Source organism: Nanorana parkeri, unplaced genomic scaffold (genome assembly GCF_000935625.1).
Source record: "Nanorana parkeri isolate BGI_ZX_2015 unplaced genomic scaffold, ASM93562v1 scaffold1530, whole genome shotgun sequence".
In the NCBI taxonomy this organism is placed as follows: domain Eukaryota; kingdom Metazoa; phylum Chordata; class Amphibia; order Anura; family Dicroglossidae; genus Nanorana; species Nanorana parkeri.
Window position 1 is genome coordinate 283,807 of NW_017307798.1, and position 18,060 is coordinate 301,866.

Consider the following 18,060-nt stretch of genomic DNA (forward strand, 5'->3'; position numbering starts at 1 on the left):
GGATTTTCCATGAGCTTATAGTAGAACTGTAAATGCCAGGTCCATACGGCATACTGAGCTGGCCAGCCGGGAGCACTTTTGTTCCTCCGTATGCCGTACGTCCTTGGCAGAGAAAGGGTTAAGGTAAGTGCTTTAATTAACATTGGGGGGAGGGAAAAAGATGTTTTACTTTAATGTCACTTTAAGGATTTAGAGATCAGTAAAGAAGAGTGGACCAAAATCCCTCCTGAGATGTGTGCAAATCTGGTAACCAACTACAAGAAACGTCTTACCTCTGTGCTTGCCAACAAGGGTTTCTCCACCAAGTACTAAGTCATGTTTTGCTTGGGGATCAAATACTTATTTTACTCACTGAACTGCAACTCAATTTATAACATTTGTATCATGTGTTTTTTTCCAGGATTTTTGGTTGATATTCTGTCTCTATCATTTAAAAATATACCTATGATACAAATGATAGACCTCTATTTTCTTTGTAAGTGTGCAAACTTACAAAATCTGCAGGAGATCAAATAATTATTTTCCTCACTGTAGAGAGGATTAAAAAAAACTGACAGACAGACTGGATAGATTACTTTCTGCCCCGCGTTTTTCAAAAGGAACTCTCTCTAATTATAAGATACAGTACCATTTGGGCACCATATGGGCCGGTGTTGCTCCCCTTCCTTGTCTTGTCTATCCCTCCTGTACTTCCCCTTGGCTACCCTTCCTTCATGGTGCTAATGGACTCCGGCTGCTCACTTTTTTTGTTTTTTAGGAAGGGTACTGTTGTACACCTCCCACACCCATCTAACTGATCACTGGAAAAACCAAAAACCTATAAGGCAATTCACTAAGGGGTAAAGAGTTTGCAGAAGGCAGGAAAAGTGAACAATCTAGGACAACATAGCTTAACTGGAAAGTGAGCTGAATTTGAGAATTTTTCCAAATCAGCTATTTTGTTCTACATTGTTCACTTCTCCTGCCTTCTCCAAACTCTTCACCTTTTTGTGAAACCTAAACCTGCTAATCTAAAGACCCTTTTTTTCTTTCCTAGTCTCACACAGGTGGTGATGTAGACACCCTTAAAAAGGACCCTGGTGAATGTACACTTTCTATTGGCTGTCCAGCGGTAGCGTCCTCTCAGGATCCAGAAGAAAAGTGACATCAGCACAAGGGACCAGCCAGTGCATTTGCAGCACTGTGTGAGCAGTCACCCGGAAATTATGCTGGGGAGGGATCTGGACAGCAGATGGGAGGGTGATCATTTTTTGACTGAAAAATTAGCTTTGTGGCAAAATATGAAAAAAAATCTTATCTGTACAATAAAATAGAAGTTAGCCACAGTTGACAGTGTGAGATTTTGAGCTATAATTTCTATTGTGTACAAACGAGTTAGGTGTGATAAAATTATATTAGGAAAAGCAGGCAGAAAGGAACAGGGGTCAGGAAATCGACACATATAAAATTGAAAATGACTATTGCATCCTTTGTAAAGGAAAGTGCTATTGAAATCAGATTATGATGAAACACTCATCTAATGAAATCCCCCAGGTGTACTGGTTGTCCTTTATAACAAATCATTATAACTCCATGGAAGATACAACACTCATACATGTGTAAAGAGACACCAGTTTTTGGGGCTCTTTATGGTTTCCTTGGCCTTTGAGGGTCTTACACACTATGCATTGTGGTATTGAATATTAATGCAACTAGTTGTACTTTAAGGCAAGCCCACTCATTTTTGATAGATCTGTTAACTTAGAACACTACAACGCACATCATGCGCACTGTGGTGCACTACAGTGTGGGTGCTTTATCTGCTACTGTAATAAGGCCTTTGAGTGCCATAAAAATGAATGGCTCCACAACACACAATGGTTCATGTCTATTGGTAACCCACTTTTAACCATACATTTCCACAAAAGATAAGCTTGAATGGGACCTTCAAAATATACATTTTATAAGAGCATAAAGTGCTTCTAGACAGGTTTCTTGTTCCTTTCCTCAAAAATCCAAAGATTAGGTTTGTTGCAGATTGTAGTCAGGATTTTCCAGTGTTTTGCTGTGCGGTCACTGCCCTCATAAGACTTCCAGGTCCTACTGCTAGTAAATATCCCCTTTAGCATGCATTCACCACCATGTTTCCAAGGGGGATGGTGTGTTTTTTGACCAATATGGATTTTTCAGAACCGATACCGATTATGGGTCACCTTCAGGCCGATAACCAATGTAGCACAGGCTTAGTATTGCTTTTTTTAATATATGCAGAGTATTGCTCTCTGAAACTGCATGACATCTTCTGGCTTAACTGATAGCTCACAGAGACTCTATTGGTTACTGCTTTGGCTAAGAAGGAAGCCAACCCCTAACAACAAAGGCAAGCAAGAACTTGATTGGATAGCAGCCAGAAGAGCTGCGATTGGCTGAGAGGCAGTTGTTTGGCGACAGAGAGACGACAAGGAGGACAGACTGAGGAGAGAGAGTAAGACACAGGGAGAGAGACAGAGACTGGTATGTTGCAGCCTGACAGGGGAAAGTGTCCCTTGTGCTTGTTTCCTGTGTACCACCAGATCTGGGATTCCTGTGGAGATTTCTAAAGGGAGGTGCAGGCTTGAGAGGGGAGTTTTTCCTGTTTAATTCTTCCCTGTCGCCTGATCTCTGAAGATGTGCTAACAGTGCAGTGATATCTAGAGGCGGATTCCTGTACTGCCATCATCATCATCATCCTGTTTTGGAAGATCCTGTGGCCTGTGTTGCTCTCATCGCCATCCAGTCAGCTGAGACAGCTATCAAGATACCAATTGCTGGAGGGAAGATACATCAAGTGCATCTAATGGTGAGAGATCTTCTGCCATCCTTGTGTGATTGCTTAATCCTGCTAGATCCCATTAACTGGCAAGGCAGCTCTATCTGAAGGGAGATCACCACCTTTGTTATTATTTGTTACCCTGCGAAGATACCCCTTTCCATCCTGTGGATTACAAATATTGTTTACCAAAGGCTGAGTACTCCATCACAGAATTTAAAGGGCCCCAACGCATGCAGACTTTGGGAGTGTGTAGAATTCCCACTGGCCAGTGGTTAGCTAGAACCTATAAGACCTAGATAGGCTATTATAGTCATATTGCTTTTAGATAATTGTTGAACAGTCTTGCTGTATTGTGTAACTGACAGTGTCGTTCACCACTCGCTCAGTGCATTTCAGGCAAGGCCTCCCACTGGCGGGTAAAGTGAACGAACACCAATGCTGGTTTAATCTGCTGAGCGATTGTATCATATCATTGCATTTGATATTGTTATCCTGTTATTCAGTTTATCTTTTTCCAGGGCTTATTGCTAGTTTAATAAAGCCCATCCAAAAGTATAAACGGTGTATTGGTGTTACTTGGGTCCAGGTGAGGGTGAGTCATCACTGGTGCGGGACAGAAGGCCCGTATATTACAGCGGCCCTTGCGGGGGTAGCGCTACACCAATATCAGGTACGATATTCTGTTTACATCCAGCTGCGCTATTGGCTATTTCTGCGATCTGCATCCCATGACCACATGCCTAACTTGTCAGCTAGCTGCGGGCCAGTACTTTGAGACCCCTGTAGTGAGTAAGCATCTGGACATGATGAGGCTAGCCTGGAATGTGACCCTCGGGCACTGGCTCTACATTAAGATGCTTTCCAGGCCTTTGTGTACTGTGTTAGTTAGCCGCAGAATGCTGTCCAGGTCCAGAGCCATAGAACAGTCTTTAGTTTGGTCCCCATCTGTGAAGACTCCTTTGGGAGTAAGGCCATCAAACCTGAACCAGATGTTGTGCGAGCTGTGAGGCAGCACACGGTGCCGTAGCAACAAAAGGTGCTGGGCGGCCGACACAGCTCGTCCTCGTGGCGGCTTCTCTCCTCCTCACTGCTGTCCATCCAACATAGGATCCTCCGTGTGAGAAGGACAAACACTGGAGCGATCGTCTGATCACTCCAGTGTTTGTAAATAACTGGGGGCACACATTCTCAGTTATGAATGAACAGAAGGTGTTTTACATCACATCTTGTTCATTCAAGATTTCCTCAATGGGGAGAAGCACTCAGTACAGAGGCTGCTCCCCATTCAGAAACTGCTGATAGTAAATATGAAACTATCAGTGTCTGAATGTATGGGAAGCCTCTGTACTGTGGGCTTCCCATTCGTTGAGTGCTGAGGATGCTGAAAAAGAAATTGAGGATTTGGTGTCCTCATATTTCTTTTCTATTTTAAAAGGTAAATGTCAGGGGTCTGTTTGGACCCCTAACATTTCCCCGAAGACCCCCAACAGTAAAAAATAAAATAAAAATTAATTTAAAATAAAAAAAAGTACAAAAATTATTTTTTAAAAAGTGAAAATTACCCCCCTCTCACCCCCCCCACGTATTATTAGACATTAGTGCGAAGACTAAAAATTAATTTCAGATGAAATGAACAAAAACTAAAAACATTTCATCAAACAAAACAAATTTTTATGCTATTTTCGATTCAGCCACGGCGTGTTCTGGAGGCAGGGAGCATGATATCATATAACACCGCATGTGCAATATTGGCGTGTGATGTCACCTGACACCACACATGTATGGCGTCATGTAACGTTATGCTCCCCGCCTCCAAGATGGTGGCACGCATTCACAGATGGCCAACATGGCCGCCGCACAATTCTCAAACAAATTATTATGTGCCTGAATATATTTTTTGTATATTCGGACATATAGTAATTCATTAATTTTACACATAGTCAGGATTTTGTGTTCTGTTTTCTATTTTTACTTTTCTAGATATATTTACTTGAAAAAGGGTCGGCATGACATCCTTACAAAACACAAAAATTCCCCAGCCTCAGCCAGCCTGCAACCAAACAAGTAGCAGGCTGGCTGAGGAATTTTTGTGTTTTGTATTGTTGTAAGCCTTCCCAATGTGCGCCCTGCTATAAAGGCCGGTTATAGATTCATGCATGTACCATTTTTTCTAGTCTGGCATGACATCCTGACACTTCATTTTTATAGACTATTTTTTTTTGTCATTCATAGTTTGCCTTCTGTTGTTTTATTTGATAAGAATACTTATATTATGCCTACAAGTTTAATACCTTTGAATAAAAGTTTTATTTTTATCATACTTTTTAATATGTTTCTTTGCGGCTTAACAAAATAGGAGTCTTTAAATGGTGCGGATGTTGGGGGAAATGGGTGTGGTTACTGGGGGTGTGATCACTGAGGGGCACTGTAAAGCTTTCCTGCACAGGGCACCTAAAGGCCTAAGGCCGGCCCTGGTACTGTACTTAGGGGATTGCAAATATTGCTGGAATGAACCTTCAGAACTTTGTGTACCGTGTTAGCTGCAAAGTGCTCCCCAGGTACACAGCTAGTGCCCAACGTCTGGTGTGAACCAGGCTCCAAGGACTCAAGTATTGAGTAAAACCTGCTGGGCTTAAGCACTGGGAGCTACCTCACAGCCGATACCATTGGCCACCATTCTAAAATTTCCACCACCACAATATTACATCAGTGACATTTAAGACAGTGCTGATTTTATCCGCACAGATACTTAACATTCTTTACCACTATTCAGCATTGAGGAACTGTCTTCGTCCCACCACTGCTCCTGGCTTTATGGATCATTTGGAATCCAATTCAATTCCTTCAGTACCTTTGACACCTTCTCCTACAGCCCTCCATCAGCATTAGCTGCCTGGGTCCATGAGTACTTTAGCCTATGCCTCATTTGGGCCTAGTTGTTGGACTTGTAACATTGATCACAGAGAGACTGGTGAGTTAGCTCTAAAGGTGGCCATACACTTTACAACCATCGCAAGACCTTAGTCTTGCGATGGTTGTAAAGTAATTTAAAAAACGTGGCAGTGTGCGCAGACCGGCCCATTCAGCATTTGTCTCCCGAGCATCATTCAAACCAGCCGAAAATCGTAAGATTTTCGGCTGGTTTTCTAGCATGCTCCTTAGACAAAAGACTTGCAACCGTACAATAGAAACGGTCGCACGTCTTCATTCACACTGCACGATTCTCGTACGATCGCGGGATTTCCCGCGATTTTCGTACGAGAATCGTGCAGTGTATGGGCACCTTAAGGGGGAGCACAGAGCTGGAATAAAGCACTGGTGGGACTGGGTGAAGTGTTTGCTGATTAAGAGGATTTGCATGTTTTTCATTTGTTTATGGATACTGTATTTATATAACACTGATGGATAAAATTATTATTTATGATGTTATTGTGGTTTTCATTAAGGTTTTTTTTAATTTTATTAATAGCACTATGTCACTGGTATATACTTATTTAGTACGATTTGGTGATAAATTTACACAGCAGCTGGTGAAATAAAGTGATTTACTCTGTGTAATTAGTACAGATTCAATATTTATATATGAAGTTACAGGAAGGTAAGTGGGGTTAATTATGCAGCATAAAAGGCATTGGCGCTCCAGGCCCCTTGCTGCCAGAAATGTAATGACTGGGTCAAAGATTCTAGAGCTTATAGACAGGGTAGGGAATTTCATGGAGACTGGAAACAGAAACTTTCTAAAAGTGGGAAACAGAATGGAGGATTGTTTATTTTAGAAATCCATTACCAATTGGTATATCTCCCTTTATCAACAGGTCACAACGTTTTCCAAGGTTGTTCTCCCAGTAGTCGCTCTTCCAGTATACCATCACCTGCAAGATAACCTTCCGGTGCCACAAAACTGTTACACTCTCCTAAATGACAACTATATACAATCTATAAAACAGTGTGTGCCTTGATAAAGAGTCAACAGGTTCATACCCAGATACTTTTTATGTGCATAGTCCTGAATACATTTACAAACTCACTAGAAATACCCCGGTATAAAAACAAATACTAACATTTCAGGTCAGGATGGCTATTTTCAGTTAATAACGTTTGGTCTCCAGTGACTGAATGGTAACTGTTGGGGGACATTTCTATAATAATGTGGACACATACAGGTACTTGAAGCCTTTTCAGACAGGATTCCTCACCCAGTAGCAAAGATGTTCCTTGTGTCAAGACATCACATTTGCTCATCAGATGAAGCACTGGTGGTGAATGAAGGTCTATAATTTCAATAAATGCTACTCTATAGATACTGGCTTGTGGATCATGATTACTTGCAATGCCAACACATTAGGATGAGGAGAAATGTATTCACAGAGAAGACTCAGATCTGTACCTGGTGGTTGTGAAGGTAAGTGAGAAAAACATATGCAGAAAGAAGTTGGTATCAGACAGCTCAAGTTTGACCTATTTTACCAACTCCATTTGAAGAAATGCAGCCCCAAACCTCGTGAAAACCTCAATCATGCTTCATGTTGACTGCAGATATTCATCTATTTGCCAACCATTCATTCAATAAACGGCTTTCGATTAGAACCAAATATTTTTTACATTTTGACTCTACATGAAGATAGGAGGGGGTGCAGAAAAATAGAGACAAGTTATTTCACTTTTTTTTTCCTCCACCTTGGAGGATTGGCTTTTTGGTATCAAGTCTTCTGTAAATACCATTTCTGATAAGTCATTATCTGGGTTATACATGGCATGTAACAGCGCCTTCATGTATTTATTATCTGCTGAACAAAGCTTCCAGTGCAGAAGAACAAAGGACGGTGCATCTAGAAACACCAGTCTGCCTGGGAGAAATTACAGCATGACCACCTTAAGTTTTGTTACTATGCTCACTTTTGCTATGGTAAGAGATGTAAAGGTTAAACTAAAATATCAAATGTTTAAGTTCATGGTTACTCTGATGTTGTAAGATTTAACCCTAGACTTATTTTTTTCACCCACTTCATTGATTTACAGTACCATATTTCTCCTGGGGTACATCATACACTTACAAACATTTTTGTACCTCTGTATATATTTGGGCTACTCCTGTATAAAGCTGTCAAATAATTTAACCAATTATAGATGAGTTCAGGTTCAGACTGACACAGAAGGAAGCCATTAGTGTTGGCCTAATCAGCTGCACCATTTCACACCCTCCCCCCCACCCCCCACAGCTGCATGTAAACCAAGGGGCGGGATGCTGGTGGCATTATTGACATGGTGCAGAACCTATGATCATCCTTATAAAAACAAAATTGAAACTCATATTCAGATATCACACAAACTCTCATACAAATGTATCTTTTGTTTTCCCCTCTACACATATAAAACAGAATAATGGCAGAGAAAGACCAAGTGGTCCATCAAGTCTGCCAACTGCTTGGATATTTGTCAGGTTAACTTTAAAAATCACTGGGGGAATTTATCAAAAATAGAGCAGACAAAATTTGGAGCAGCTGTGCATGACAACCAATCGGCTTTTCTCTTCATTCTGTTCAGTTAAGATTTGAAAATGAAAGAGATGCTGATTGGCTTCCATGCACAGCTGCTCCAGATTTTGTCTGCTCCAGTTTTGATAAATTCCCTCCTTTGCATTTTCCTAGATTCCAGAAATTCTGAGACCATGAAAAACATATTCAAACCATGAACCTTAAGTTATGCAATATTCAACCAAGAAGGAAGATGACTATAACAATTAATCACTAGCAGAGTACAAGTATTTGATTTAGTGAAACTTTGGTATTCTATTGATCGGAAAAAAACAAAACAGTAAGTGCAAATCTTACAAACATATTGATGCATTTAAATATATGCTGTATTCAGAACAATATTTTTTAGTTTGGTAAATTTTGAATTACCATTAGTAGATCAACCGGGTGTATATTTTAAACTTTTTAATATAGGGTAGTTGTCCATGGTATAATCCATTTATAGTCCATTTATTACATATATTTTGTTTTATGGCTTAACACATTCTCGTAAATAAAAAACAAATGAAAATGGCATGGGCATTTTTTGGTAAGACATTACATATTAGATTTTAGGGATCTTCCAAGCAGACAATTCACATTAGTTTTACACGTGCCTTCAAATGCATAATTAGTCACTCCGCCTATCTAAAAATTACTTAAGAAAACATTTTGTGCCATTTTTTGCAACCTAGTGAACCCAGACAAGAGAAAGAAAAGCAGAGAGTTGTTTGAGAAAAAAAGAAGGCAAGCATGGTAAAGACTCAAGAAGATCCATGGGACCATACCCAACTTCCTTGGACATGCAGTAGGTGTAATAGGAAAATGAACTCCAGATTGAACAAACTGATACGTTGAAAAATGGAGAAAGAACCAAGAAAAGTTTAAAAGGCAGATTATGGCTGACCTCCCAGGTTAGGGAACAACAATATTAAATCACACCATCCATCACTATATAAATGAGAAAGGCTTTAATGCTTGAAGACCCAGAAAGTACCCAGTTCTGAAAAACAGACATAAGCTAGACTGGATTTGCTAAATTGCAGGTTTACATGCCACAGTCCTTTCAGTAAAATAACCTTTGGACAGCTCTGTGATCACTAAAAAAATCAATGTGCTTAAAGAAAATAACACAATTCCTACTGTGACACATAGCGGTAGCTCCTGTACATGAAGAGGCTAATTTGCTGCCTCTGACACCCGATGCCTTAAAAAGGAGAACTATGGGGGTTAGGGCTTTTCTCCATAGTTCTCCTTAGGGTAACGGGAGGACACAAACTAGCGTCCTCCCGTCACCCTAAGCTCAGTAAACCGCGAGCTATAGCTCGCGGTATACTGAGACGTCACAGCTGAAGCGGATCCCAACAATTATGTCTGGATCCGCCCAGCTGCATGAGTGACAGCTGGCTCAGCCTATCTAGAGGCAGAGCCAGCTGTACCCTCCTCCATCCGTTCCGCCAGTCAGTGCTGGAGGATCGGAGCGGGGAATCCAGACCCTCCCCTGTCAGGGCAGAGAGCCGTGATAGGATCGAGAAGTGAGCAAACTTCCCGATATACTGAGCCGACCTGTGACAGTCTCATTGTCACAGGTCGTTATTGCATAACAAGGGTGTGGTATGAAATATTAGGTTAGTGATAGAAATGTCCATGCCCTTCTAATTTGTTTTATTACTTACCCCCAGCTCAAAACCGGGTGCAGTAGATCTAACTAATGTGGCTCAGTTTCAGTCAAGTGATAAACTGATTTGAGGGGAAAAAAGCACTTATCCCAGTCTCTACATCAGGTGTTAACTTACTACATTCATTCTAAAAAAACCCCCAAAAAAACATATATCCTAAGCCAAATAAAAAAAGTGACAATTTTAGAGCATTAGAAGCAAAACACTGGCTGAAATAAGCAAGCAAGTACAAGAACAAAAACATAAAATGCACAACTTAAAAAACCTTTTATGCCAAATAAGAAAAATATAATTTGTGTGTGTGTGAAGATAATGGGACATCAGTACTAAACATCATCTAAATAAGGAAAAACACTTTTGTCTGCAGTCAGTCATACTTTATTACAACACTGTGGGCATTGATGACAGTTGCCTTGCAGCTTACAATCTTAATTTCCCGAGTGGTGTTTGGAGGGAGCAACAATTGCAGATCATTTGAACTGGCTCAGGTTAACATTGTTGGCTGATGGCTACAAACCCATTATGATGTAGATCCATATCAACAAGCTTAAAGTACACCTGGTTAGAATTCTGCACTGACTTCACAATTAAATGCACTTATTTTTAACATCTTCATAAAGCGCCGCTGGGAACTCCCAAACTGAGGATGCAGTAAAAATTCCAACACTTCCTAGAAATGGCAAGAAATGTCTTTTACTCCAACAAAGTTTAGAAATCTGGTTTTGGTGCTCATTGGGTGCTCTTGCAGATGCTTGAAGTTAAGTGCAATCACAACATGATAACAGCATTTTAGTCATAGAATCTATTTCGATGTGTGGCATAATTAAAGGCATACTTCAACTTACCAACCAGTGAGTTCTGTGAAATAGAATCTTTAATTTCTGAGAGTCCATAAAACACAGATGAGTAAATGGTGCTAACCGAAGGGCATGACCACCTGTATAATTATGCACAGACAAAGAAAGGTTGGGGAGAAAGGGAAACACCAATATACTTTATGTTTATTCTTCAGCAACAGCAGAAAGACCAAATGCCCATACTGGTCCAGTCCTTTATGCTACCTTGCGGTAAGTGAGATTTAATTGATCCTTCTAACACGTGGTTATGAGGAGTAAAACATGAGGTAATGTTTAAAAAAACATTTGTCCCATAAAAGAATGTCAGTAGCCACTGTTCACACATATCTAAGAGGAAGACGGGCTGTGGTGTGGTCACTCGGTACTTTCTGCCCAAATTCCCTGAAAAAAAAAAAAATTACAATCTCCTTAACTTTCAGGTGCAGCTCATTGATGCTGGTCCTCATTGCTTGTACTTGGAGTTCGGCTTCTTATCTGACTGCGCAACTGTTCTATCAACTCTGGGTTTTGTTGTTGCATTTGTTGAGCAAACTGTTGTCCTCTAAAACACAAATGCACATATCAAAAACAAATCACAGTAGGAAACTCTTAAAAACAATTCACACTTTAAGGCTCCATTCACATGAGCGGTTTTCCGCGCGTATAAAAGCGTAAGACATAAAAACAATGCATTCCAATGTGCAACTTGGGCGGCATCCGTACGGTACGAAAACGTACGTCCCACAAAGAAGTCAGCGCACGATTTTACAGGTGGAATATGCACGTTGCGGCTATTATACGCGGAATCCACGCGTATGTTATGATGTGCGTTTTCATGCCACAGAGAACACACAAACGCCATATGTGAATGAAGCCTAAAACTAAAGTCCACTTTAACCCCTTCGTGACTGACGACGTACAGTGTACGTCGCCAGCATCGGGGCTGTTTAAACAGACTCGGCTATTGCCGCCGGGAGTCTGTTTAAACTTGTAGAGCCGACTGTTGGCTTTACAACAGAAGCGATACTGGCGACTTACCTGTCGCCAGATCGCTTCTGTGTCCCGTAGAAGGGTACGCCCCCCCGCCAGACACCGCCGCTGTGCTTCCCGGGCTCCGTTGCCCCTCCTACGGGACCGGCGTCCTTGGGGAGGAGGACGACGAAATTCTGTTCATCGATCCCCTCCCCGTTCTATGGGACCGGGAGCGATGCAGATTGCATCACTTACAGTCCCTGGAATCTAATATTTAAAAAAAAAAACATAAAAAAAAAACATTTTAAAAGTCCCCCGCGAGCCACGTAAACACGCGTCGGGTGCGCCTACGTATGAAAACAACGAACGCGCTACACATGTTGGGTATCGCCGCGCACGCCGGAGTGAGAGCAATAATTCTAGGGCATCTCTAAATTGATGACCTGTGGGGGCTTTTAAAGCGTCTTCTATGGGTTTTTTGGGGGTACTGCAGTTTTTTGCCGTTTCACGGACGCATGCAATTTGTAACCTGGGCATGTTGGGTATTGTTTTACTCGTTGTAACCTCATCTTTTATATTTCATTAAAAAAATGGGTATTTTGTTGTGTTTTGGGGCTTTTAATTAAATTTTTCACTAAATGTTGGGGTTTAATAAGGAGTTGCGCTAATATTGCGCAACATAAAAATTAGCAACTACCACCATTTTATTCTATAGTGTCTTGGCATTCAGAAAATATATAATGTTTGGGGGTTTTAAGTCATTTTCAGGCCTAAAATGTGGAATATAACATGGGTGCAAAAAATGAAAAAAAAGGCCTCAGTCATGAAGGGGTTAAACTTTGTAGTTTGTTTTGTATAGAGCGGTAAAGGGGTTAGTGGCAAGAATCAGACTATTATTGTTGTCTGTGACCTAATTGGGAAGATTTCCACTCATTTATTATTTATATATACTTATTCTGGCTATAGTGCAAAGCACAAAAAGCATGAAAGAAAGTAATAGAAAATGTCTCCAATGAGGGAGAGAGAAAGGTTGGAAACTAAGATTTTTACTTTTGTCTGTGCCTTTACTTTTGTCTGTGCCTTTGTCTCTCATTTTTGGTTCTGGTGTTAAAAAGATGTTAGGATCCCCACTGGGGTCAAATACTGCAATAACACCTTTCATTAAAAAAAAAAGGCTGCAGATGGGCATTACATTCTGATTTCACTGGAAACCCATAAAAAAAAAAAACTTTAAGAAACATGAGATGCAAGCAGAGAGTGGCGTACAACAGAAGCAGTCATGCCCGTTTGAACAAAATCGGATCATTCAAACTGCACGTTTTCCTGCAGGTTGCCCGCTAAGCAAAGCTCCACTATGTACAGTGTGGAAAATAATTATTTAATTCCCCTGCAGATTTTGTAAGTTTGCCCACTTACAAAGAAATGAAAGGTCTATCATTTTTATCATAGGTGTATTTTAAAATGATAGACAGAATATCAACCAAAAATCCGGAAAAAACACAATACAAATGTTATAAATTGAGTTGCAGTTCAGGGAGTAAAATAAAAAAGGTTCCCATACACCTTACAATTATCTGCAGATTTTCTGTGGTCAGATGGAAAAAGTGCAACAGATTAGCCCAGGTGGAGATTACTCCATCCATACAGTTAAGTGTAGATGGAGGAATCTGTTGCACCTTTTCCATCTGACCACAGAAAATTTGCATATAATTGTAAGGTGAATGGCCAGCTTAAGTATTTGATCCCCAAGCAAAACATGACTTAGTACTTAGTGCAGAAACCCTTGTTGGCAAGCAGAGGTAAGACGTTTCTTCTAGTTGGTTACCAGATTTGCACACATCTCAGGAGTGATTTTGGTCCACTCTTCTTGACAGATCTTCTCTAAATCCTTAAGGTTTCTTGGCTGTTGCTTGGCAACTCGAAGTTTCAGCTCCCTCCATACATTTTCTATAGGATTAAGGTCTGGAGACTGGCTAGGCCACTGCATGACCTTATTGTGCTTCTTCTTGAGCCACTGCTTTGTTACCTTGACGGTATGTTTTGGGTCATCGTCATGCTGAAAGACCCATCCACAACCCATATACTGTGTTCTGGCTGAGGGAAGGAGGTTCTCATCCAAAATTTTACAATACATGGCCCCATCCATTGGCCCCTCAATGCGGCAAAGTCGGCCTGTACCTTTAGCAGAGAAACAGCCCCAAAGCATAATGTTTCCACCTCCGTGCTTGACTGTAAGGATGGTGTTCTTAGGGTCATAGTCAGCATTTTTCTTCCTCCAACAAGGCGAGTCGAGTTAATGCCAAAGAGCTCAATTTTGGTCTCATCTGATCACAGCACTTTCTCCCAAACCTTCTCTGGATCATTTAGATGTTCATTGGCAAACTTCAGACAGGCCTGTACATGTGCCTTCTTGAGGGGGACCTTGCAGGTGCTGCAGACTCTCTATCCATGGCGATGTATTGTGTTACCAATGGTTTGTTTGGTGACTGTGGTCCCAATTGACTTGAGACAATTCACAAGCTCCTCCCGTGTAGTTATGGGCTGATCCCTCACTTTTCTCATGATCATCCTTACCCCATGAGAGAAAATCTTGCATGGAGCTCCAGACCGAGGGTGATTGATGGTTATTTTGAATTCCTTCCATTTGCGAATAATCGCTCCAACACTAATTTCCTTCTCACCAAGCTTGCTGATAGTCTTGTAGCCCATTCCAGCTTTGTGCAGGTCTACAATCTTGTCCCTAACGTCCTTTGACAGCTCTTTGATCTTGCCCATGGTGGGGAGGTTTGAATGGAAGAAAGAGATTTTGTGGACAGGTCTTTTATATACACAAGTTGTTGCTAGGAGAACCTTCTTAAAATTGACAGGACTATTCTGTGTACCACAATCGCCAGTCTGTGGGAGCCAGAATTATTGTTGGTTGGTAGGGGATCAAATACTTATTTTACTCATTGAACTGCAACTCATTTTTTAACATTTGTATCATGTGTTTTTTCTGGATTTTTGGTTGATATTCTGTCTCTATCATTTAAAATATACCTATGATACAAATGATAGACCTTTCATTTCTTTAGCAGTGGGCAAATTTACAAAATCTGCCGGGGATCAAATAATTATTGTCCTCACTGTACAAGTCACTTGTTGGGCCTGCTATCTTGGTGGGTCTTAAGCAAATGCCCCTTTAATAAAATGGCCTTCACTATGGGGGGCTAACTAGAAAAGATCTAAACCTAAGTTATGCATTTATGCACCAACTTGGGAAAGTAAAATTTAGCTATTTTCTGCTCTTTAATGGAAACAATATAAAGTAAATAAATGAATAAAATTGAATGGTACATACGCTTGTATAAGACTTGCCAGATCTGTGGGAGGAGGGTTTGCAGTTGCTGCTCCAGCTGCCATAGGATTACCAGGGGTAGTTATCATTCCAGACATTCTGAGGAGAAAAAGTGACAGCTGAATGAAATCCCAAGAAGGAAATCTGTTGTAAAGCCAAAATACATGTGGGAAAAACATCAGGTGGAAATGACTTGCAAGCTGTGCTCTAGTTTCACTAAGGGCTTGTTTACACCAAATCCGGACCAGATCTGCATGAGTTTCTGCACATGCAGTGCAGTGTGTTTTGCCACGTTTTTTTAGCCTAAAAAGGGCTTTTAGTGCGTTCCAGGGTGTTTGCTTGCGCTTTGATGCGTTCCAGAGCAGAAAAAAAATAAGGCATGCTGCAGTTTTCCCACATGCTCTGGAACTGAACGCTGTGGTGTGAACTAGAGCCCAAAACACCATTCGAAGCATTTTTTATGCGTTCTGTAACTGCTCTGCATCTGCTACACACTTGGTGTGAACAAGCCCAAAAGGGAACTTGTGAAAATGGAAATATGGAAGCAGATACATTCCTTAAAGAACTTGGCAAAACCTTTATTAACCCTTGCAGTGGGGCTACCCCCTTCAATGCAAGGGTTAACTGCTAATTTTTGTCTCTGCTGCAGCGGTCTAAGGTCCCATAAATTATCGCATCCTATAAACAGTGTATAGACATGACGACGCTAAGGAACATTCCAATGCTGCAGCGTAGGAAGAGACAGGTTTCAGTATCCAGAGAAGCAGAGAGCCAGTTCAGAAGTTCGGGTGAGAATAACTCTTTTTTTAGCACAGACAAAAATTAGCAGTTAACCCTTGCAGTGCAGTTCTTCTTTAACCCCTTCGAGACTGACAACGTACAGTGTACGTCGCCAGCATCGGGGCTGTTTAAACAGACTCCCGGTGACTTTTGCCGCCGGGACTCTGTTTAAACTTGTAGAGCCGACTGTCGGCTTTACAACAGAAGCGATCCTGGCGACTTACCTGTCGCCAGATAGCTTCTGCGTCCCGAAGAAGGGGCCGCCCCCCCGCCGTGCTTCCCCGGCTCTGTTGCACCTCCTACGGGCCCGGGACCGGCGATCTTGGTGTCCGCGGGGAGCTGGGGAGGAGGTCGACGAACTTCCGTTCATCGATCCCCTCCCCGTTCTATGGGACCGGGAGCGAAGCAGATTGCATCACTTCCGGTCCCTGGGCTGTCAGTTCTGGGCTCCTGGAGCCCAGCTATAAGCTATTTTAGTGCGATCTGCACTTCAATAGCTTATTTCCAGTGTAAAGGTGACACTGGGGGTCTTTTGGACCCCCAGCATCACCTTAAAGAGTACCTGTCACCACCATCTGCTATCACATGGGGGGGCTTGTAAGCCCCCCCATGTGATAGCAGTCAAAGTAAAGTAAAAAAAAAAAAGTTTTTTAAATTAAATTTAAATAAAATAAATCTAATAATAATAAAAAAAAATGTAAAAGTACCCCGCCCCCGCGAGCACGCGCGTCGCCACGTAAACACGCGTCGGGTGCGCCTACGCATGAAAACGACGAACGCGCTACACATGTTGGGTATCGCCGCGCACGCCGGAGTGAGAGCAATAATTCTAGGGCCAGTATTTTGGGGTATCTCTAAATTGATGACCTGTTGGGGCTTTTAAAGCATCTTCTATGGACTTTTTGGGGTACTGGGGTTTTTCGCCGTTTTACGGATGCACGCAATTTGTAACCTGGGCATGTTGGGTATCGTTTTACTCGTTGTAACCTCATCTTTTATATTTCATTAAAAAAATGGGTATTTTGTTTTGTTTTGGGGCATTTAATTAAATTTTTCACTAAATATTGGGGTTTAATAAGGAGTTGCGCTAATATTGCGCAACATAAAAATTTGCAACTACCACCATTTTATTCTATAGGGTCTTGGCATTCAGAAAATATATAATGTTGGGGGGTTTTAAGTAATTTTCAGGCCTAAAATGTGGAATATAACATGGGTACAAAAAAAATGAAAAAAAGGCCTCAGTCATGAAGGGGTTAATCTCGCCACCAGTTATCCTTGGAAAATCTGTCTCAAATAAAGAAAACCTTCCTCCTCTTTTGTTCATCAATTGCACAAAATATTTCATCAGTCCAAGTTTTATCTGAAGCGGAGGCAAAAATATATATCTTTGTTGGGTCAACAAGTGGTTTATGTGCCACATTTTTGTGTCCAGGAACCAAATTATTTCACAGTGGCCATTCTTTTTTAATGTAATGCTATTTTTGCACGGCTCAGAAATAAATCCCATCATAATCCTTACCGAAATCCCATTCACAATGCTTTAGCGGGTGCTGAAGTAGCAGCGGATGGCACCGCACAGAATAATATGTAGAAGGATAAGCCACCAGCACACAGACCGGGTACACTTTATCTTCCTTTTTTTCTTTGCCCAATAAAGGGACCAAATACAGTTCCAAAATGTTGCATCTATACCATGTTTATCTGACCGTAATAAATTACAGGAAGATGAAGTGGACCCTGGTGTGCTGGTGGCTTATCCTTCTACATGTTTTTTGCACGGCTGTCCATTTGCAGATGAAGCAGTACTTGATGTATATCCATGCTGCAATCCAAGCATCAGAACCACTACTTTTAGATCTACACAGATATTCCAGTTGTACCTGGTGGATTGGATGTGCTTCAACAACTGTTCTATGTTTTCACATTTCCTTCACGTGTGCAGCATAGCCAACATGTTGCCATTGTGCAAGGAGACAGCCTCGAGGCTTAAATATTGATGAATCAATAGATAAGTCATTCTAGTGGGTCATACTCACAACCCAAAGCCATGAACAAAGCATCAATGTCAGTACGGAAAAGGAGGTTGCAAAGAAACTTTTTAAATAATCTTGGCAGCTTCGAAAGAGATATTTTCGTACTTGCTGATAAC

At 41.3% G+C, this 18,060-nt stretch overlaps 1 protein-coding gene across 1 annotated transcript in view; it reads right to left on the reverse strand.

Annotated features, from left to right (window-relative positions):
* Positions 1-10,956: 10,956 nt before the first annotated feature.
* The window catches only part of SGTA (small glutamine rich tetratricopeptide repeat containing alpha), a 44,541-nt gene continuing 37,437 nt past the window's right edge, over positions 10,957-18,060 (reverse strand). The window contains exons 10-11 of the mRNA XM_018570404.1: positions 15,132-15,227; positions 10,957-11,381 (exon numbers count right to left, since the gene is read on the reverse strand). Of these exons, the coding sequence (XP_018425906.1) occupies positions 11,267-11,381; positions 15,132-15,227 (211 nt within the window). The 3' untranslated portion in view covers positions 10,957-11,266. The remainder of the gene's footprint in view (positions 11,382-15,131; positions 15,228-18,060) is intronic.